Source organism: Cyrtonyx montezumae, unplaced genomic scaffold, assembly GCF_038088225.1.
Source record: "Cyrtonyx montezumae isolate F1298 unplaced genomic scaffold, pur_monq_1.0 scaffold_13, whole genome shotgun sequence".
NCBI classification, from domain to species: Eukaryota; Metazoa; Chordata; class Aves; order Galliformes; family Odontophoridae; genus Cyrtonyx; species Cyrtonyx montezumae.
The window spans coordinates 3,073,358-3,095,567 of NW_027071859.1; the positions used below are offsets into that span (position 1 = coordinate 3,073,358).

Here is a 22,210-nt window from a genome sequence, read left to right on the forward strand (position 1 = left end):
AAAGTCAGAATTTAAGTGCCACAGAATCACAGAATTGTAGGGGTTGGAAGGGACCTCTAGAGATCATGGAGTCCAACTCCACCACCTCCCTGGGCAGCTTTCTGGTCATTCTTCTGTTTAAATATGAAGCCCTGCTTAAGGAGAATAAAAACTGGATGGATTCACTTTTGGGGTTTGTGCATGAATGTGAACGTTCAAAAACAAACATCCTGAGGAGCCCAGAAGTTTCTGGGATGCTAATCTGCCCTGGTGTTGGTTTACCCTGCCATCTAGAATTGTAAAATCATAGAATAGAATTACAGAATCATCTGAGCTGGAAGGGGTCATTAATGGTAATCTGGTCATCCCCCCCCCTGCAATGAACAGGGACAACCCTCATAGTCTGATGTCTAACTATGAATATCTGATGAGATTAAAGATACATACCACAAGTCGCATTCTTTTGGGTTTACTTGGATGTAAAACTGTTCTACAAGTCTAGATACTGTAGATCGCCTCCTTGTATTTCCATAATACGCCTTTATTGATCAGTCCTTGAGCAAGGTGTTTACTCTTTGCCTTCACCAGGAGCTCAGTCATCCTGTACTGGTATGCAGATCAGCCCATCAACTACTGCCAATCTCCCTTAGTTCTCCAGAGAGGACACTTGAGGCTATGATCATGGACTCACATGAACCTGATACCAGCTTCTGGTCCCCAGCCACATTTCCACCAAGGGAGGGATAATGAATTTCAATGCCTGTGGGAAACACTGGGCTATTATGCCATGAGGAACTCACACAGTCTCATACCAGAACCTATATACATACTGCAGCCAGTCAGCAAATGGTTAGAAATTTAACTAGAGAACAACGTCAACTTTCTTTCCTGTTGCAGGATTTTTTACCTGGACACAGAAATCAGATGAGCAGATGAACTGTTCATTTATCCTTCCCTGCTCCATTAGACTCATGTTTATAGCTCATTCTGCTGTACAGATTGAGATTCTGGTATTTCTTGATACCATTTAGTGCTCCAGGACTGGCCCTGAGCTCTTTTGTAAGAAGTTTGGTATAAAGATGAGTTCTAGGAGAAAAACATTTTGTCATCCAAAAAGGGCAGCTCAAAGAGATTTAAATAATTACAAATTCATGTTAAACTCATTAAATTGTTTCAGGGAATTTGAAAAACGATACTGTGAAAGTTGCTTATAAATGCTTTCAAGGGTTTTTGTTGGAAAAGATTTCATTCTAAACTTTTACAGGATGATATTTAAAAGAAAGCAAAAAGAAAAAAAAAAAAGTACCCTTAGCTAAAAAATAATTATGCTTTCTTTTATTCAAATGCACTTCTGTTGTTGACACTTCTGTTTTCCCTAGAAGAAATAATAACAAAAACCTTGGAGTTGTTCCCTCCTTTCTTTCTTCTTTTTCTTTTTTCTTTTCTGAGTTTTAGGGATTTACCCAAGAAAATTAAAAAAAAAAACAATGTGGACAACTCTGTTTCTATGAAGAGTCTCAGTAAAGAGGCCTGGCCTGTGACCTAAAAAGCTAATAGAGCAGGCCAAAGATGAGACACCAGGGAAGACAAAAGTAGGTACAGGATTTAATGTATGTTACAGAGCTCCCTGCTGCCCATCTGCTGTGGGCAGGATTTGGGAAGTCAAGTGGACCTTCTTCAACCTACTGTATATATATACACACACACACACATATACATGATATATACATTTGATATCAGTTGTGTCTTCAGCAGAACACATCATGTGGATTCAAGAACATTGAGAGGGTGCAATTTGGAGGATGTGGAAAGCCAGAGTTGTTGAGATTCAAATATATCCGTGTCTCTAAACTGTGGAGAGGAGGGGAGAGGGAGAGGAGATCATGAATTCACCACACCATCAAGCTGTGCCTTTCCAAATGCCAGCCTCAAGATAAAAGGAACTTCAGGTCAGAATGAGAAATACAGAGGAATTAAACACAAAAGAAAAGAGGGAAAAATATCCCCACTCATATGTGGGCAGCAAGAAGAAAACTGCAATTTTGTTATTGCCTTGGAGGCAGGGAGCATTTACCATATGCTGTCGCCTCCATTACACAAGAAGATGAACCCTGGAGTGCAGGTTGCACTGTCAGTGCAGTTTAAATGCTGGGGATTCCTGGAATTTGTATGACTGTGTGTCAGGGTGTGCTAAAAATTGTGCGAAGCTAAATAAAGCAGAGGTGCCATATGCAAAATTACGTGTGCTTTCATATGCAGATGCTAAGTGGTAATGCTGCTAGGATATTAACTCTTGCATGTGACTCGTAATCAGGGGAGAAAAGGTAAAGAAAAATCGGTGTGTTCGTATCTAGACAACATATTAATCAGCCCCCTAAGCAGCCAGTTCGAGTGGGTTCCTTAGAGGAAAAGCCTTTCCTGGGTACACATTAGACATTTTGTTTAAAGACTGAAGTTCTTCTCGTGTTTTAATCAGTTTTAGAGTAGGATGGGAAAAGGGATTAATTACAGTCCCTTCCATCCGTCTCCCACACCGCCGGAGTCACGGACGATGCGCCTGCTCAGCAAAATGGCCGCCGTCAGCAGCAGGCACAGGAAACACTAATTGTAATTAAAGAGTTTATTTGCAATCACAAAGCAGAGTTTTAATCAGGATGAGAACGGAGCCTTGCTGTGTGAACTTTCAGTGAGTGGTTACAGAGCAGAATGGGCCCTTTTGAACAAGAGTCTTTAAACTTCTGGACCGGGTTATCAGCTTGATTATCTCCTCAGTGGGGCATGGATGGAAATCCTTGCTGCGCCAGTTACTGTTATTATTTTGACCCCCATGGCAGTTATACAGCAAGTTTTAGTCAAGATTCAGAGGACTTTGCAAAGAGAAGGCAAGTTCATTCATTTTAAAATGAATTTAAATGAAACTTTACAGAGGATAAGCATGACCAGGTGGCATGATTCTGCACAGATATGCGCAACGAGATCTCCCAAACTCATCCAATGTCACTGAATACTTCCATCCCAAAAATCTATCACATAGTCTGGGGCCACAAGCACACAGACCTCAGTTGTAGGTCTCAATGAAGCCTGGGACATGCACACATTTCACAGGTCAAGTGCAGGCATGACTTTGCATCTCCCCCAGACAGCACAGGCACTTACCAGACTGCAAGTAGAACTGTGTCCATTCAAATTCTGACTCTGGGAAAACAGAAACAGGTGGTTCAAGGTGCAGGACATCTCCATCCAAATCCTTGAAAAGAGCCTTCACTGAGCCTTCACAACTCTTTTCAGGGAATGTGGTGTCTTTGGAGGTCTGTACGCTGGCAGGCAGAAGAGGTGGGTTATTATGAGGCAGAGAGCAAGACTTGATGTCTGCAATTTATTTATATTGGCAACAAACACTCCTGCACCTCTCTATATAATGTCTTGGTATTTATTAGGTGAATTTGTATTCCAAGTAAAAGAATGAAAAATAATGCATCCCAGAAAATCACATCTTATTTTGGAATGGGTTTACTAACATTCTATCATCAGTACATTGTCAGGATTAAATAATAAATTTAGTATTAAAAAAATCCAAACCCCATACAAAAGCCACATACATTTCTTTGCATATCATTAACGACACTTCCACAGAGAAAGAAAAGGTTTTTTGGAGAGAAACTCACCTCACCTGAGATATCTATCTAGGACAGTTTGAGTCATTTTCTAGGCAAGAGTCTCCAATGACTATACAGTAAGTTGAGCTTCTTATTTAGATTATAAGACTAATCTTTGGATCCCTAAAGTTCAGTGAGCTCAACCACATGGTGAGGACCTCAAGTGCTCAACCAGATGAGGTTTAACAAGAGCAAGTGTAGAGTTTTGCACCTAGGGAGGAATACCCACATGCACTGGTACAGGTTGAGAGATGAGCTGAGGAGAGGGACTTGGGTGTCCTCGTGGATGACAGGTTGGCCATGAGCAGTGTGCCCTGGTGGCCAAGAAGGCCAATGGGATCCTGGGGTACATTAAAAAGAGCATGGCAAGCAGGGAGGTGATCCTCCCCCTCTGCTCTGCCCTGGTGAGGCCTCACCTGGAGTAGTGTCCAGTTCTGGGCTCCCTGGTACAAAAAAGACAGGGATCTCCTGGAAAGAGTCCAGCAGAGGGCCACAACACCTCTCTTAGGAGGAAGGCTGAAAGACCTGGGTCTGCTCAGCCTTGAACAAAGAAGACTCAGAGGGGATCTGATCCACGTCTGTACATATCTAAGGAGCAGGAGGCAAAGGGATGAGGCCGGACTCTTCTCAGCAGTGTGTGGTGATAGGACGAGGGGAGATGGCCACAAACTGAAGCACAGGAAGTTCTGCACCAATGTGCGTGGGAACTTCTTCACAGTGCAGTGATGGAGCACTGGCACAGGCTGCACAGAGAGGTGGTGGAGTTTCTTTCTCTGGACATTCAAGACCCACGTGGACGCCGAGCTGTGCAACCTGGGCTGGGAGCTGCTTTGGCAGGGGATTGGACTGATGATCTCTAGAGGTCCCTTCCAACCCCTACAGTTCTGTGATTCTGCTTTTAAATGTGTTTTTATTACCTGTTTACCTCAGTTTAAAGGAGCTAGACGACTGGCTATATTACCCTTGTTACAAAAAACTGTAGTGAGATACAAGTAGTTGTACTCTCACAAAGTCCATGGAAATATCTTCAGACTGTTATGGATTTTAAGTCTTGGAGAACAAAGAGAATTTCTTGAGTTGGAAAAACACACACTTATTGACATTACGAGTGCAGCCAACAGGTATACGTAATGATCCATAAAAAGAAAAAAACAATCACATGGGCCAGCTCCTCTAATCCACACAACTTGAAAGAGGTGGAGAACAAAGACAGCTCCTCTGATCATGACAGCTAGTTCAATTCTTCAGCATCTCTCAGAAGATCCAGCATTTCAGCTGGCTGGGTCTACCGGACGGACAAGCAAAGTACTCCATGCTTTTGCCATATTCCCTGATGTTTCTATTTCCACTCTTGCTCTAAGGCAATGCTCACCTTCCCCTTGACAGGAGATATCCATCAAGATATCCCTTCAGGATGCAGAAGCTGAACAATGCAGCCACAGCCTGGATCAAACTCAGCAGTTGCAAAGGTAGATCAAATAAATGCATGCAGATAATGCATGAGGAGCACTGAGAGATGTAATCTCCCTCAGAGGGATACCATGCCACTGAGAAAACAGTCAGTAATCCACATGCATTCATCATGTTTGAAAATCACCACCTCTTGCAGTGGACTGCGTATCCAGCAGCTCACTAATAGCATAATATTGTGGGATGGATACAAGAGTGAAACATAATGGGAGCTGACAAGCTGGACAGGTCTCAGAAATCTACACGCAAACTAACGCCCAAAGCACAAAGCAAAAATACAGAATAGAATAAAAATTCTGGCAGAAGGCTGGAGGGGCTCTAAACATAGCAGTGTGGGACACCTCCAATTATTTTTGACTGGCAAGTGGAGTCCGTGCTGGATTATTTTTGCTACTTCAAGGCTTCCCTGACATAGCTTCTATATTGTGTTCACCGGTTGTAATAAATAATTTGGCATGTGGTTTCCATTGGACATGGTATGTTTGAACTGCTGCAACCATCAGTGACTTAAGGTTACAGATGAAGCTCTCTCCCTCCCTGCTCTGTGTTTCTCCACGCACAGCTGATATTCTCCCTGGGCAGGAGCAGTTCTGGCAATCATTTGACATCTCACAGCCTGCCTGGTACTGATCAACATTTCTGATGTGATCTCGCAGGCAAAAATCAAGCTCCACTTCCCCAGCCAAAAGGACATTCCCTATCTCAGGGATTTTTGCTGAAGGTCCTGACATTTGCTGAAGCCTGAGGCTGAGAATTCGGAGATGTTCAGGACAGAGTTTTAAGAAATGGGATTTATGAACCTTGTTTTGCTATACAAATGTCAGTGATAGAAGAAATCCAAGAGGACTGGTCTGGAGATGCACCTTGTTAGAATGTGAACCTCAAATCTGCAAATATTGCCCTGATCTGTTGATCTGTTTCTTCTCCTTTATATATATTTTTTTTTGTGTGTGTGTGTGTGGAGGAGGGGGTAGGGGGGGGATTTGAGTTTTTCTGTGTATTTATTTGATAGAAATGAAGCACATTACCTCGCTGTGTGAAAGTAGAACTTATCCTTCTCACTGACATGTAACATCCTCGATCTCTCTGCTGTGATAAGAGGCATGATGCCTAAATGGTCAGGATCTGACATGATGCAGACATCCCTGTCCTCGCTGTAGCAGCTCTTTGTAAAACCAGTAAATGTGACATCTGCCAGGGATTGAAAACAAGACCAAGCAAGGAAAAGCAGTCAGAGAAGTACAAAACCTACAAAGAAAGCTTTGCTGTATGAACTTATCTATGTGAAACTGTCGTGGAAATTATTTTTTAACACAGACTACTTGCAATATCATACATCATCAGTTGGCTTTAGAATATCCCATAGCTGCAGTTATATCTGAAGTTCACATAAACCAAGTCGTGCTCATGGGAAATGCAACCAAGTAAGTAAAATTAAATAAATTAAATAAGTAAATTAAGTAAAAAAGAAACACTGTTAGGACTGATGAATTGATTAAATTGGAATCAGACAGAAGCATTTTAAAGACAAGCTGCCATGGATGATTTATCCACTTACCAAATGTTAATATGCTAATAATTAATGTTAATAATTAATATGTTAATACTGGTGTCTGGTGAAACATGCTTGGCTCTGGCACTGTGTAGCCTGCGTAGCTACAAAATGCATTCTGTGCCACAAATTTTCTCTGAGACCCTGGCTAAGTCTATTTGCCATTCCCTGCCTACCCTGTTCTTCAGTAAAAAGAGCATAATGCATTTTCTTGCAAAAGTTGGGAGCAGTGGTGAATAAAGACATAAAAACTGAGGTATTTAGATCCCACCATGGCAGACAGCAAAGTAGGTTTTATTACACAAATATTATTCTGGAAGCTGGAAATTCAATTGGAGCCAAAGACATGTGATAACTGATACATCCTTCTCCGTCAATCTTTAAAAATTATGATTCCTTATGACAATAAAAGCCAGGCCTGTTTCTGTGCAGCTATAGTCATGATGTTCTAAGCAAGTACTAGACAACACGTGCTACTCCTCAAACCTGACATCTCTACTTAGCTGGAGGTGACTGCAGATCACAGAGATGCATCAAGTGGAAAACTAAATAGCAGAGAAGGAGAAGTGTGACTGAAGTAAAACACATAAATTAGCACATAATTGCGTATCACTGATAAAAGAAGTGAAAAATACCAACTAATATGTTTGCAACTGTTTCAAACTGAAAACGCATTCAGTAGGATTTCCCCACTGTCACCATTTGTAGGGGTGGAAGGCCAAAGCTTCAGCCTTGGAAAACTGTAATTAGTCAAGACAGGGACAGAATAGTCTTGTCAATAGAAATGGAAGACCAACCTTTCAGCTTCGTGAGTCCCAGCACTTTTGGACAGTGGACAGTTTTGTGCCATGGGCTATCTGGCCTCTGGCTGGCCACAGTGGTAAATTTAGGCCATAAAATCCCAGCACGGCCTCTTTGAGGGTAGTAGGGTGGTCGATCCCTGGAAGTTAGGTCAGCTGCTTGAGGCTTGATCCTGTCTCTGATGCAGTCAAAAGCTGAGCTTGTTGCAACAATGACAGAGTTTCTAAGTTCAAGGAGTCTTTTCCCCGTGTGGCATTGTTTGGCATAAAGACAGTGTATTACTGGCATGAGACCCACAGTGTTGTCCACCAGCACCACATTGTCTATAATGACACTGCTTCCAAGGTGGAACATCATACCATAGTCATAATTCTTGTAAGATAGAAAACCTGTTATTCTAGTGCAGGTCTGAAATCCATCTCCCCTGTACAGATGAATACCATGGAGATTTGAATGGGCCACATTTCCACTGCAATAATCAACATCCAGCAAACACTCCTGGCCCCTAATATGAAATCCAATCCTCTCAGATCCTGCCACAACATTGCCATAGAGGGAGACATTAACGACAAGGTTCACCTTGATGGCAGCAACCCAGTTTAATAAACCCTCTGGCTGCCTGCTCAGAATAACGAGGTTCCTGATGAGAGAATGGTTTTCACCTTCCAAATCAATGCCAGGTCCAACCGTGTTGAACACTATATTATCATGCAACCAGATGCCATTGCTCATGACTGCTTTAATGCCAGCTCCACAGCTATCATGAATGCTGGATGACATCACTGAGGACTGTTGAGTTATATTCCTGAATTCAAGAGCAGAAAGTTGAGGAGGCCCGAAGTTCAAAAACTCAGTATTTAAGAGTTGAAGGACACCTGTAATGAGATAACTGCAATGAAATAGATGCTTCCAGAACTACCTAAGAACTGGCTGACATCAATTCTAACAGCACTCAGGCATAAAATAGCAGACAACCTTTGCCAATAAAGGGTACTTGTTCAAAAACACATACAAAGTTACAGTAAAAAAACAACCAGCCACAAACCACTCCGTCTAAATATATTCCAAGGTTATTATGAAATATTAATGCTCATATTTCATACGTGTCTCACAGCCACGGTGTGCTTAGAATTGCAAAGGACATGCAAATGGATGTATCTTGTGCTAGACAGTTCTTTCTTGGGCAGAACTGGCCCAGCCAGTGAGGACAGGTGAATCTCTACTACCTTCAAACTCTCTCCCGCTGGAATCCGTAAAGTGTCCCACCAGCATCTTCCCAGTGCAAGGCACATCAGACTTGATCTGTATATTCCGTGTTAGGAGTCCAACCTCTGCAGATAAAGGGATGTGTCTACCGTCTTCTATGACATGGGGATGCCCTGAGGAGTTTCAGGAGACAAAATGTGCTAAGTGTCTATCATACCTATGTACCAGTGCTTCGGGGGACATTCAGCCCAGCAGATCGTGCAAGGCATCTCTGTAGAATCTGCACTGACATTCAGGTGGGTTTTTCCTCCAGCACAATCTACACGCATCAACACTAAAACAGAAAGGCCACCTGCCCATCAAATATTCACCATGCACATATATTTTACCAACATACTTTGTTTTCAGAAAAAGGTGCTAAATCTTTTCCCCGTGGTACAGAGATGCCAAATCAATGAACAGATTCACACTTCATTTTTTTTAAGCTCTTCAGGACAGATGTATTCCATGAGTTGCTATTAGAATTAGACCAATGACAGTGTTAAAAATTCTCGAGTGCAATTCACTATCTATTTTATACATCTGCTTTAAGTGAGCAGTATGTATTTATCTGCTTTGAGGTGTTACTCATGTAGATATCTACTTCTGTCTAGGTGAATCCCAGTAATTACACATCTCTTAATTCCTGCATCAGTTCCCCCTGTGACTCCTGACTCAGATATTCTTTCTACAATCAGCTATTCAGTACAGTTTTGACCATCAGTTTTACATTATCAAAGCAAGCAGAAAAAGACAGAAAGACACATCAATAAAGTAGAATTGATCTTGTTGAAACAAAAGGTCCATGCTTCAGAAGAAGACTTTCAAAGAGAAAGGTATATTTCCTACCAATGTGCCTATGGAGAAGGCGTTCATGGAGTGTTATACTACGAGCATTGACTTCTTTAAGTGTAACTTGTTCAGCTTGGTGGGCTTCATAGGAGGAAGAGCTGATCACAATATCTCCCTCAGGCATCCAGTCCACTTCATCCTTCACCAAAATCCTGTAATGCCCAGATACGAATCCAATATCATTACATAATGAGTTATGCTCAAAGACTTCCTAAAAAAAAAATTCTGCAAGAATCTGCAGGGTATGCTCTAGGAAAAATCCTTCTGCATCCAAAAATGGATATCTTGAAATACTGGGATTAAATTAACCCTGAACTACCTGATTTCTGCCACTGATTAGCAAGGTATCCAGTTTCAACAGAGTTGTAGGGCTCAACTATGTCTGTTATCAAGGATGTGTCAGATCACTGTTGCTTAAGACTTAATCAGTACAGTCAGTAACAAGTGAAAGGCAATTCAGCTCTCTCTGTACTTTCTCTGTTGGACACATTGAGCAGCATTTCACTGTCTAAACATGAATACCTATTGCTATTTGAGGCATCCCAAGATATCTAACAAATAGGACTGTAGTCATGATAAGACTTGCTCAAGGAGTATTCCTGAAAACACAAACAGAAGCCATGGAAGAGACTCAAAGGCATCACATGTGAGTTTAAAGGCACCCCAGATAAGTTCAAAAACTATGTTTAGTTATCTGAATCCTGCCCTTGGCATTTGAATAGTCCGATGGACTCCTGTATGTAGAACTACACTGACTCAGGTAGGAACTTAGGTACTTTTTTAAACATTTAACACAAACACAGACATTTTCTCTGTTGATCTTAAATCGAAGACTTCCTGTTGCATTCAAAATTTTACGTGAACCTCATGTTTTTTTAAAAGAAAAAATAAAAACATTCAGTGAAAGCAAAACTGATAACAACCTGCGATTAAATATATTTAATAAACAGGCAAGATTCTTACAGAGTAATTAGTGCTGCAGGTGATGAGCTATTCTCAACTAGTTGCTGATTTAACAACCCACAAAAAGAATGTATAGAATAGCTCATCCTGCAGTCAAATGTGATGGAAGTACAGAGAAATGAAAGTCCTAGAAAGGCATGCAGCAACGTTGTCGCAGTGTCTGTTCTCAGTGTCTATTTCAAAGATGAGCTCTAATTGCTTTTTTAATCCCCTCCCCTCCCTTCCATCACCTTTCATTGCCAGGAGCAACACTAGCTCCAAGGTGTGTCCAAGGCTTCCTTGGATAAGAGCCATATATTTGTACCTTCCCATAAATCCCTGCAAAAAAAAAAAAAACAAAACAACAAAAAACAGAGGGAGAACAAAAGTTAGGGAAGTACTGAGTAACTAAATAGATTGAAACCTCTCTATATATTAAAGAATTCTCCTATATTTCATGAGAAGTGTATGAACAGCACATAACTTGAAACGGAAAGTAAAGCAGAAATAATTAACTTCTAAAACAACTGTTAAAGCCAAGAAAAGAAGACCATGACATAGAAGGCTCATTGACTCAAATTGGGATTGCAGACAAATTTATATACTTTCCTAAAAAAAAAAACAAACCCAAAACCTACTCAAATATGCAAAACAAACAAACAAACAAACAAACTTTTGGTATAGATTAATAGTCTCAATGAGATTATATTTCAAGCATGAAAAGGTTCTAGCTTTTGCAATGAATATTTTATTTCTATTTGTCCGAATAAGAACAAGATTCATTCTGCATCTCTAATGCTAACTCTTCAGAAGAGTTGTGCTTCAAGTGTTTGCTGGCCTCCACTAATGCTTGGGTTAATGACCCACTTGGACAACTTTTTCATGACGTATTATGTCAAAGAATCATACAATCATTAAGAGTAGGAAGTTGGAAGAGATCACTGTGATCACACACTCCACCTGTCAACCCATGATCACCATGACCACTAAGTCACTATAGTCCACATCACAATAGTCATAAAGAAGACAGTGGCAAGTACTGGTAATTGCAACTCAGATTACCCCACGAAGAAATAACTTTCATGGCCTTCCATTTGCTGTTGTTTAAGATGATAAGATGGACAGTTATGAAGTCTTATTTGTTTCATGATAACACGCTAAACTACAGCAATCTATCTGTCACATGCAGTTTGTGGGGTTTGATTGTTTGATCATTCATTATTCTCTAAACTGATGTAATATTCTACAGATCTAGATCCTAGAAACTTCTATTCTAGTGTAGTTTAAAACATGTAAATGAAAACCAGTTAATATTTCCTTCATCATATAAGGAGATGCAACATCTAAACGTAGACTATTTCTGTCAATCCTATGGGTCTCGATGTTTAGAAGCATTTAAATGCGTGTATTTGTAGCCAGTATCTCCTGGATGTAATTCATCTCACTGAAGTTGGGAATTTAAAAATGAATACAAGTGAATAATATAAGTTTAAGCTCATCAGCCTAGGCTCTGAGGGCAATTTGTTTCATCCTACAAGAGATGAAAGATAAGTGAGACAAAATACCCTCTGCCAGTACACATTGCTCTACATTTCACAAGGCTACTTTACTTTAAAACCTAACTACTGGCAAGTCAAGACCAAGCCTCTGTGCACACGTATGAATCCTTTCAAGTGCTCTCTTATTTCTCTTGTAAAGACCTCCGAACTGGACGTCTTGTTGCTTATTTGTCCAAAAAAAACCTCCACAGAAACTCCAGGAACCAACCTGGTCAAAGTTTTACCTCAAAAGAATGCATGTACCTTCGTAAGACGTTTTATGTTTTATATTTTTTTTTGGATGGCATAGTAATAGTCTCAACAACAGCAGACTCAGCAATTGCCTAAGGTTGGTATCCTATAAAAAGTTATAATCATGTCTCATACCAATATTCCCTGGGCGGACATTTATTTCCTCCAGATGATCACAGTAAATCCCTTCAGATGCCCGAAGAAGGATCAGTAGTTTTGAGTCCCTTTCTAGAGGATGTTGAAAAGAACCTGAAATAAAGAGAAAAGAGTAACAACCCATCATGGAAGTATCAATGGTTTTGTGACTCTGAAATGGTGCTCTCTCTTGACTCATGGAAACGGTTTCCATGCATCTTGTTCCCTGCCAGAGGTCCCTCCTGGAGGTAAGTTGAACATGAGGAATGCCAGTTGTGTTTGTGTGGAAATATTTTGTTCAACCCCTTAACTTAGGAGCATGTATGCCCCAGGCTCTCCTTGGAGTCAACAGAGAGAAAGAGAAGTCCCTTTATCAGGTGACTCACACACATCCTATGTGGCCTGACTTGCCCCCTGGAAGTGGCTGCCTCTCCATTGACTTTGTAACAGCCTGGAGAGACTGCTCCAAACTCAGACATTTCATTTAAGTGCCTAAATTAAGAGGGAATGGAGAGTTGAATCCAAATTCAGAGTCCCAGAAGTGTTCGCCCAAGGTCAAGCAATGAGTGTGTGAAGACAGGAGGTTCTCCTTCATCTCTCTGATCACTGAACATTTCTTTCCTCCACCCATCTTTCCCTATCTGCTCATTATTATTTCACCTATCCCGAGATACCTTTCCATTCTGCAGCCAGGATGACTAAAACCAGCATTTCAAACCAACTGAAAGATTTTATTAGTGGAGGGAAAAAGAAAATACCCAAGAAGTTCTGGTGTCTGTGATGCTGCTCTTATCTTGTGATAAGTCTGTACAGTAAACTGTATTCCAACTGTGACTTCATTTATTTCACCAAGGGTAGTTTACAGTTTCAGAAGAAAATGGCCCAACATTAAGCAGATACTAGGGAGGAAAAAGTAGGACAGTTTTTGCCCTGGAGAAATGTATGCGGAGTCCAGTAAAAGAGTTCAGCATTCCTTTAAAATTAGAGATTAAATCAATTATGCAACAGAAAACTGCAGCAGATGTAGAACTAAAAAATATATACATATCTGTACAAAATTAGCTGGCCTGTCATATTCTTTTAATATTTAAAAATTACCAGTTTGGAAAAGATAGCTGAGTTTGTATCCTAAAGAAACATTCCTTTTAAAGAGTGTTTTTAAATTAAGTGAAATCAATAAATAAATTCATTGTTCCCCAGTGCTGTCTGATTGATATCTGTGAGCATCTACATTCTCTGCACAGTTTAATAAGGATAAAAATCCAATAGCACAACACTTGCATGCTCCCCACCTAGCACATCTCATCCCAGTGAGCTTGTTTCTGCTCCAGGGACAGGGAGAGAATTCAAACATACGGTGTCCATCATCCATCCAACTCATCTTTGACTCTTGTTTAAACTCTCATGACTCCCACGGATAAATACTAGTTCCAGAAGGGAAAACATGTGACAAGGACTTTTACCACCGAGGCACTGGGTTAAGCAAACATCCACCTAGAGCCATAGAAGAGTTCCATAGACATTTGTGTCTATTTTTGTACCCAGGGTGTCTGTTTTCCTGGCTTCACCCTCACAGCAAGATGAGATTTAAAATCCTCACTCTGAACATACCTTCCTTGGTCCTCAGGTCAATCCTGCCCCCAGTGATGAAGTTATCAGCTATGATGATGACCCAAGAAAGACAATACCAAAATATTCAGGGAACTCGATGCTGATGTTATGAAGTTATTCGCAGTTACCTTTTCCTAATCGTAATGACAACCCTTTCAATTGGGGCATTTTTATAGTTATGAATTACTATTCGTGCTATCACTAGTGTTATTATGTTACTGCTGGATACAAAGAGCTTAATATTTTTTTTAATTAAGTCAATTAAAAACGGCTATGTGATATATTCAACTCTCAGCTTGACTTCAAAACTATTTTTAAGTGGGCTTCCAGCCTTAACAGTCACAGAGAAATGTGAGCTTTAGAGGTTTGAATCGAAAGTTATGACTCTTTAAAAAGAAATATATATTCAGCCAAAATTGTTATTTTTTTTAATTCTAAAAAAAGCACGTCAATATTTGAAGGAATGTTGCCCTTGTTCAAATTTCTTTCTCTCTGAAATCAGAGAAATATAGCAGCTATAATAAACATACTCATGATTACTCATCATCATATTACATCCTTAGAAAAGAAACCTGAAAAGGGAAGATGATGTTCATAGGAATTATTAGTTGCCTGGAAACAACACACAACAAAAGGAATGCGGGGGGTGTCTATGACTAAAACAATTGACTTGTTTTCTATATATTCAAACAAAAATAATCCTAGCATCACTTATTTCCATTAACAGTTTAATAGTTTTAAGTCAATGAGTGTAAGCAACTTGAATGCAAGGGCTAGAAAAGAGATGGCCTGGAAACTCACTGAATACTAAGGTGGACTTTTCAGTAAGTTTGGATCAGTGACAATGTCTCAAAGCACCTGAAGAAAGCTAATACTGTGCCAATATTTCAAAGAAAGATAAAAGTAAGAGCCCCAGGTAATTACAGCCCTGTCAACTTGACACTGATTCTAGGGGAAAAAAAATAAAAATAAAAATGGAATGTCCAACTCTGAACATAATTAATAAATCATTAAAGGTGGATGATATAATTAATGCCAATCAACACGGCTTTATAGAAAATAGTTCCTGTGAAACTTCCTTGTTATCACCTTCTCATGAGACTACAGGTTTAGTTGATAAAGATAATAGCTTTGATATGATATAATTGGCTTCCCCAAGGCATTTGACTTGGTAGCACAAAACTTTCTGATTAACGAACTACACTGGTGCAACAAGAATATGGCACACACTGATTTCCAGGCTGACTGACTGAAACAGGACCCTTAACACAAACAGGTCCTGCAAGCACTGTGGTATATGACAATCTGTCAGTGCCCCAGAGGTGTATCAAGGGGCTGGAAGTATGCACATGGGGAAAAAGAAGAGAAGGACCAGCCAACAGCAATAATTTGGAAGTAAAGAATATAGGGGAGAAAGTGAGGAACATTCAAAACGTAATAAAAGAGGTCTTGAAAAGCTCCCTCAGCTCACTCAAAGGAAAATCCAAAGCAGTTAATGCACAAATGCCACTGAGCAGAATAACTTTCACGATCATATGAAATAACTGTCACATGGAATCACAGCTCTTGTAATAAGCCATTTTGGTAAAACAACTCAGTTGCCATAGCCACAGGAATCATCATCTGCTCAACACACGTGTGAAGGATCTGCACTTCAAGTGCTGCCTTTGAACTCTGGATGTGAAAAGTTCAAGTTTATTGTGGTGAGCAAGCCCTACATAAAGTCACACCAAGCTCTCAAATTACCCATCCTGCACATCAGATGCACAGAAATGGATCCCATCCCATGCTCCTGCTACAAGCAGGAGTTACAGGCTTACCAATTTGATGACAGCCTGCTTGATCCTAAGGTGAGATGATAAAGCACAGCTGGCACGGAGGTGAGAAAAGGGGAATTGCAACCAGAAGCCAACAGAACTGTGTGGTGAGAAGTGCTGGAAAGTTCAGGAGGGAATAATGCTGAAGTATGCTGAAAGCAGGCAGGAGCTTCTCAAACACACATCTTTTCACAGCTGGAATGAGAAGTTTGCTAATCTGCAGCGATGTGGCATGTCTATGCCAGCCTGGACAGAGCTCCAAAACTGATGTTCTTCCAGGGACAATTGGCACAACATAGAAAAATACCATATATACCACATGAAAATAGGAAAAAAAAAAGAAGGGAGAACAGAGAGGAGGTGTATTTTTTTCTATCCAGGTTTTCACTCGTTCTTGATTCGGTTTTCTGTTGCATTTCAAAAGAACTTTCCATTGTTTTCGTATTTCACTCTGATTCCAGATGTTCTTCTTGACAATTTTTAACGTTGTTGTTTTTTTCCTTTATTTTTCCACAGCAAATCCCAGTCAATTCTTTCTTAGGATGATGGGTGTTTCCTGTCTTCTAACCTTTCTTTTTTTTACAACATAACACTCTGCAGCAGCTGTTGCATATAAGAGCAAGGAATTCTCTGAGATAAGGCTTCCTCCCTCCTATCAGTAAATAGACTTTGCTAAGTATCTGGCTGTGACCTTCTCCAATAGAAACTCTATGTTTCCCACATCCAAAACTTCTTGGACTCTGCCTGACCAGCAACTTTGAAAACAGTGGTGTACAGTCCCCAGAAGACCTGCAGAATGTTTATTCGTGGTCAGCACACAGTGTTGGTTACCCTTCACAAGCCATTTCTTCAGATGTCCAGGCTACATCCTGCAAGGCAGCTTTAAAAAGGAGGCATCGTGTTGTTGCCTCTTACAGCTCCTGCTGCCAGGCACAAGAGATAAGAGGCAGACAGGGAAAGCTGCAGCCAGCAGCCAGAAGCAAGAGATGAACGTTGGAAGAGTGAGATGGAGGATGAGATTCAGCTGCCAAAATAAGGATATCTAATGTCATTTGAGAGCCCTAGACAACCCACTGTGTGAGGATAGCAGATAGGAGATATGGATCAATGAGAGAACACATGTGACACTTGAGTGTGTCCTGAGGGATTCAAAGTCCCTATATTTAGGCATCTGAATCATTTTCCCAGGGAGATTCACATGCCCTGTCCCTGCAGACACCCAAGGTCAGGCTGGATGGGGCTCTGAGCACCTGATGGAGCTGTGGGTGATGGTTCATTGCAGGGAGTGGGACCACATGGGCTTTAAAGGTCCCTTCCAATTCTAACAATTCCACGATGCAAAGAACTATGTTGTAGTTTCTTCATGAAGGAGAATCCTCCTTCTCTGAGCACGTGAGATAACAAACATCAGCCAATGCAACTCAGGCTATATTTTAATCTGGAATACCACATCGAGCAGTCCCACAGAAGCACATAGCTCAGAGGCTGATGTTCACATGTAACACCTAAACACGACTGCCTCAAGCAAGTCAATCAAATCTCTGCCCCAGATTGATACCATCAGTTAAAAGAAACCAATGGCTTGGAAAGGGCAAGGAACAAAGAGATGAAAGCTGAGAGATGAGATGATGGAGATGCAGATGGTGCAATGAACTTTTCAAAATGCTTTTTCTGTTATCTGGGATGAAAAACTTCTCACGGTACCTCCACAGTATTCTATGTTCAACAGAAGTAATGGGAGTGCTACATGGGATTCTGAGCTCATAAGAATATGGGACCCACACTACTGAGGTACTGGAAAAGGAAATCCTTTGGTAAGACTCACTTGCATCTCAGTTGTCCATGTGAGGCTGAGCACTAATCATCATCAACACATGGTCATCATTTGGGAATTTACTTTAGGAATTCTTACTAGTTATAAAAAAAAAAAAAAGATGAAAAAACCTCCCCACAGAATCATATCATAGAATCACAGAATAGTTTGGGTTGGAAGACTTAAAGCTCTCTTTTCACAGGCAAGATAAGAGACATCAGAAATATTTCATCTGCAGTCAATTTAGCCATAAGGTAACGAGCCATGAGGTCTCTTGCCTCAAATGAGTGGCAAGATTGACCGGCAGCCATCATGAGATATGCAAAAAAAAGAATGATGTGACATGCTGAGACTGAAAAGAGAAATCCTAACTGGGAAATTACCTAGCAGGTTCTACTACAAAAAGCAAACAATAACCTGGGTGAGCATAGCAGAAATCAGGATGAGTCCAACAGATCAATGTGTACAGAAGGTTCTCCAGCATTTTCTGCAGCCTTACCAAGAGCAGAGGGCTTTGTTCGGCAGAGGAGGAGAGCATTTTCCATGCATGTCTATTTTTTTAAGGCCTGACAGTTCAGAGAGGTACAAATAAATGGTATTTCTAGAATGTTACTGCTAACATCATCATCAGATAATATCCTCAGTCTAATAATGCTGAGGGGCTACAGGATCACTCCAAGAAATTTCTTTGTGGATAGACCCACACATTACCTACTTGTTTGTCTGAAGGCTCTGACAGAGGTTTTTCAATCCTTTCCAGTGCATGAATCATCTCAAAGCTCACTGTGATTCTGTTGATCATAACTGACACTGACCACGGATTATATGTTGAGGAACTGATGATGGACCCTCCAAGATCAAAGGTGTTCCAAGAGTTTTGATCTCCAAGCTTTTGCTGTATCTTCCCATCTCAGTTTCACTGCAAATTACTGTTTATAGCAAAATTGATTTGGATCTGGTCGGTGTTTCAAAACTAATTTCTCCTTTGTTGTATGTTCCTAATGTCACTGAATTTCTTATAATCATGTTTTAGCCATCTGACTTGGTTCATCTTACCTTCAAGTAAGATGCCAAGTGCTCTTAAGGGTAACAAAGTACAAACAAGTTGTGTTTCTAGTGCTTATCATCATTCTCTAGCAGCTGAGGTGAACAAGACTGCCAGAAAGTGCTGTTGGCAGAGGCCACCGGATTTGCAGCAACTACATGGCCAACGATTGCTACGCCAAAAACGGAGCATGGAGGTGTTACACAAGGAGGACCTGGGGAACTGGATCACGTGATGTTAACCTCAGATCCTCCTCAGGTAATGTTGAATGTTGGTGTCCACTTCTATTAAATTTGTTTACTAAACTGTCTCATTATCTGCTTTGTGTCAGGATTTCTTTAGGGTGGGGTAGAATTGGACAGATGGGCTTCAAAACCTTCCTTCGGGCATGGAACAGGCAGGGTTGGACAGATGGGCTCCAAGAAGCTACCTTTAGGCCTTGAACACATGGGAAGAGAAAGAGGAAGGGAAATCACATGCAATGTCAATTTTAGAAGCAAGCATAGAAGCCAGTGAAAGATGTTGGAAACTTGAGGTTTCTACCCACCTATCATCTTTGCAGCTCAAACTGGAGCAAGGGCATCTCTCCAGAAGAAGCTGGACCATGATTCAACAGCTGCAAATACCTGTTTGGCTTTTAATGTCATGACTAGTCACAGATATGCTGGAGGGGACTTGGTGCAGCTAAGTGCCTCAATGTTTTTTAATAAGCTTTTTAGCAGTGAACACATGCTTTTTCTTAAAACCAATATGAAACCACATTTAAAATACCACAGAGTGCAGCTAAGAAATGACTGAGAGTCTTTTAAGTATACAGACAAATTAACCTCCTGGATTTAGCTTTCAAACCCTTTTTTTTTTCTTTTGTATAGTAGAAAACACGAGGCAGCAAAATAACTCTTTTGGCCACTGCTGCATTAACTAAACAGTCCCTTGGGATTAACAACAAACAAATACTGGAGTTCACAAACAAATTATCTTTTTAAAGTTCATGAAACCAATCTCAAGAAAGGTCAGACAGTGATCAACAATGTGATCCCGGCGTCCTAAGGATTCCTGTAAGTAAATACAATGGCTCACCTTAGAAATCTTGATATTTAAAGGGGACTACATAATTACATCTCTGCAGAAAAACACTGCCCTGTCCATTCCAAGCCATGTGGAACAGCCCCAGTAATACTGAGGAGTCTGAAAGCACTAGAATTACGGGCCATGTAGCACCTCACCTGTACAGTGGGTTGAGAAGGACAAATGATCTGAATCCAGCTGTGCTAAGTGTATGACTTGGCAAGATTTTCAGACAAAATGCTTTTCTACCTTTTGCTTGTGTTGGCTTTGAATGTCTCTTACAACAATGAAGGGCCTCTCTAGCACCCACAGACACCAACAACTGCCTGAGCACTGAATAAGATCCTGCATGAGAAATTACATTCTTATGAAGCAGCCCCACACGAAGTAGGGAGGATTTTTACATGCAGCAGATGAAATCTCAGCCACCACGAAGTCAAGAGAAGTTCTGCTATTGAGTTGGAGTGGAGCGAGGACTGCAGAAGTTGTAACATGATGCTATTAAATGATCAGGTAATTAGTTCTAGCAGATAATCCTCGTGTAGTTAATGTGGATTCTGAGGGTCCACACTGCAGACACACAGATAGCTTGCAGCAGTAGAATCAGAGAATCATTCAGGTAGGAAACGACCTCTAAGATCATCAAGTCCAACCCCAGCCCATCCCCATCATGTCCACTCACTGTGTCCATCAGTGTACATCTCAAGGGATGGTGACCCCACCACTCCCTGGGCAGCCTACACCCATGCACTACCATTCTTCTGAAAATAAATGTTTCCTAATATCCAACGTGAATCTCTCCTGGCACAACTTAAAGCCATTAACTCCTGTCTTATCACTAATACCTGGGAAAAGAGGTAACAGAATGACTAGGAGGTTTCTAAACCAGAAGGTTTCCTTCATTCATTGTCCATAAGGGTGGAAATAAAACCACAGGCACCCCAAAGACAGGCTGCTCACTTACCCACGTTCAGTGTGCCTCCCACCACCACAATACAGGCTGCACTCAGGACACTGCTGGAGTTGGTGGGGAACTCAAGAGCCCCAAGGATGTAGAGACCTCTTAGAGGGGGAAGGTCTGTGTCCACCAGGATGGTCCGGTCTGAAAAGCAAAGCAGAGAGTTATTTGGAATATAAGCATGGAAGTGAAGAAGCTTGAAAAGTTTGCTGTCCATGAGATCAGATTATTTAAATTTTAACTCAGAAACACTGCAGCAGGGCTTGTATGTTCATGCCACATCCACAGGCAGAGCTTCACCTACAGCGGAGGCTCCGTGGTGTGACTTTAATCTGATAAATGAATGACAAAATTTACAGTACTATATTTGTATTTGCATGCTTAAGTCTCATCAAATGTCACATCTGAACATTAAGAATGCATATAAATGGCAGCAAGCTGGAGCCACGCCAGTCTTACTGGGTGAGTCTGGTTCCGTTTATGAAAATAAATCTTGATCAACTAATACAACAAAACAGGAAAAAATTAAGCTGTCCAGACAATAATTTTCCCTGATGATATCGTGGAGAAGAAGAATGAATGAAGTGAAAAAGAACTGTGTTCCCTATTAATTAATTGGTTGACAGAAACCAGGGGAAGCAGCATTCCCTCAGCTACTTGAGGACAAAGCAAGGAATGGGAGTCACTTCTGACCCCATTTCCAAATTCCTTGATCCCCACTTCGATCAAGTTGATGTTAAAAGAACATTACAGCACTGGATATCACCAGAGATCAGTTTATGATCCCCTGAGCTAGATTATTTCTGGTCATTTTGAACTGTCATTGGCTGAGCACAACGACATCACCACTGCACACCAAATGTGCAAATTCACAGTGGGTGAGCCATCCAAATGCCAATTAAGCTTTCATTGTAGGGCAGGAGTAGGACTTAAACAGCACATATTTTAATGGTAGTCCACCACACAGAGGTGAATTCCCCCCTCAGGACACATCCACTGTTCTTTAATGTCACTGGGAGCTTTCCAGCTGATTGCACTGGAAACCACCTCACACCCTTAAACTGCAGTGTTCAGCTCCTTTCGTTATCAGCAAGAGCAGCAGCTTCCTGAACTGGTGCATCTCAGACAGTGGATGCCTCTGAAAGGAGGAGAAGGGTTCGATGAGATGCTGCCATTCAGCGTCTTTATGTGGAGCAGAAGTCCCCTGTAGGATTGGGGCCTTCATAAAAATAACTTGCAGAAAATGTGTACTGTCAACATAAGGGCAGCTGCCAAATCCTATCCAGAGATTTCCCGTGGCCTTCCTTGGACATCATGTGCATTTACTGTGAGGCACAGCTACACAAAACAGGAGGGAGTAAGGAACACGCATTTTCCTATGTGGCTTTGGCACAGAAGTGAGAATGGGCCACTTGAAACTTACTGAAAATGGCAGGAATTGACCCACAGTGTCTGGAGAAGTGAATCAGATGTTGA

The 22,210-nt window shown here is 41.1% G+C and overlaps 1 protein-coding gene across 1 annotated transcript in view; it reads right to left on the minus strand.

The window, feature by feature from the left end:
* PKHD1 (PKHD1 ciliary IPT domain containing fibrocystin/polyductin) overlaps positions 1 to 22,210 on the minus strand; it is a 219,744-nt gene that overhangs the window by 56,260 nt on the left and 141,274 nt on the right. Inside the window, 8 exon segments of the mRNA XM_065731064.1 lie at positions 3,136 to 3,296; positions 6,134 to 6,296; positions 7,455 to 8,333; positions 8,685 to 8,837; positions 9,553 to 9,707; positions 10,749 to 10,836; positions 12,423 to 12,536; positions 20,741 to 20,878. Of these exon segments, the coding sequence (XP_065587136.1) occupies positions 3,136 to 3,296; positions 6,134 to 6,296; positions 7,455 to 8,333; positions 8,685 to 8,837; positions 9,553 to 9,707; positions 10,749 to 10,836; positions 12,423 to 12,536; positions 20,741 to 20,878 (1,851 nt within the window).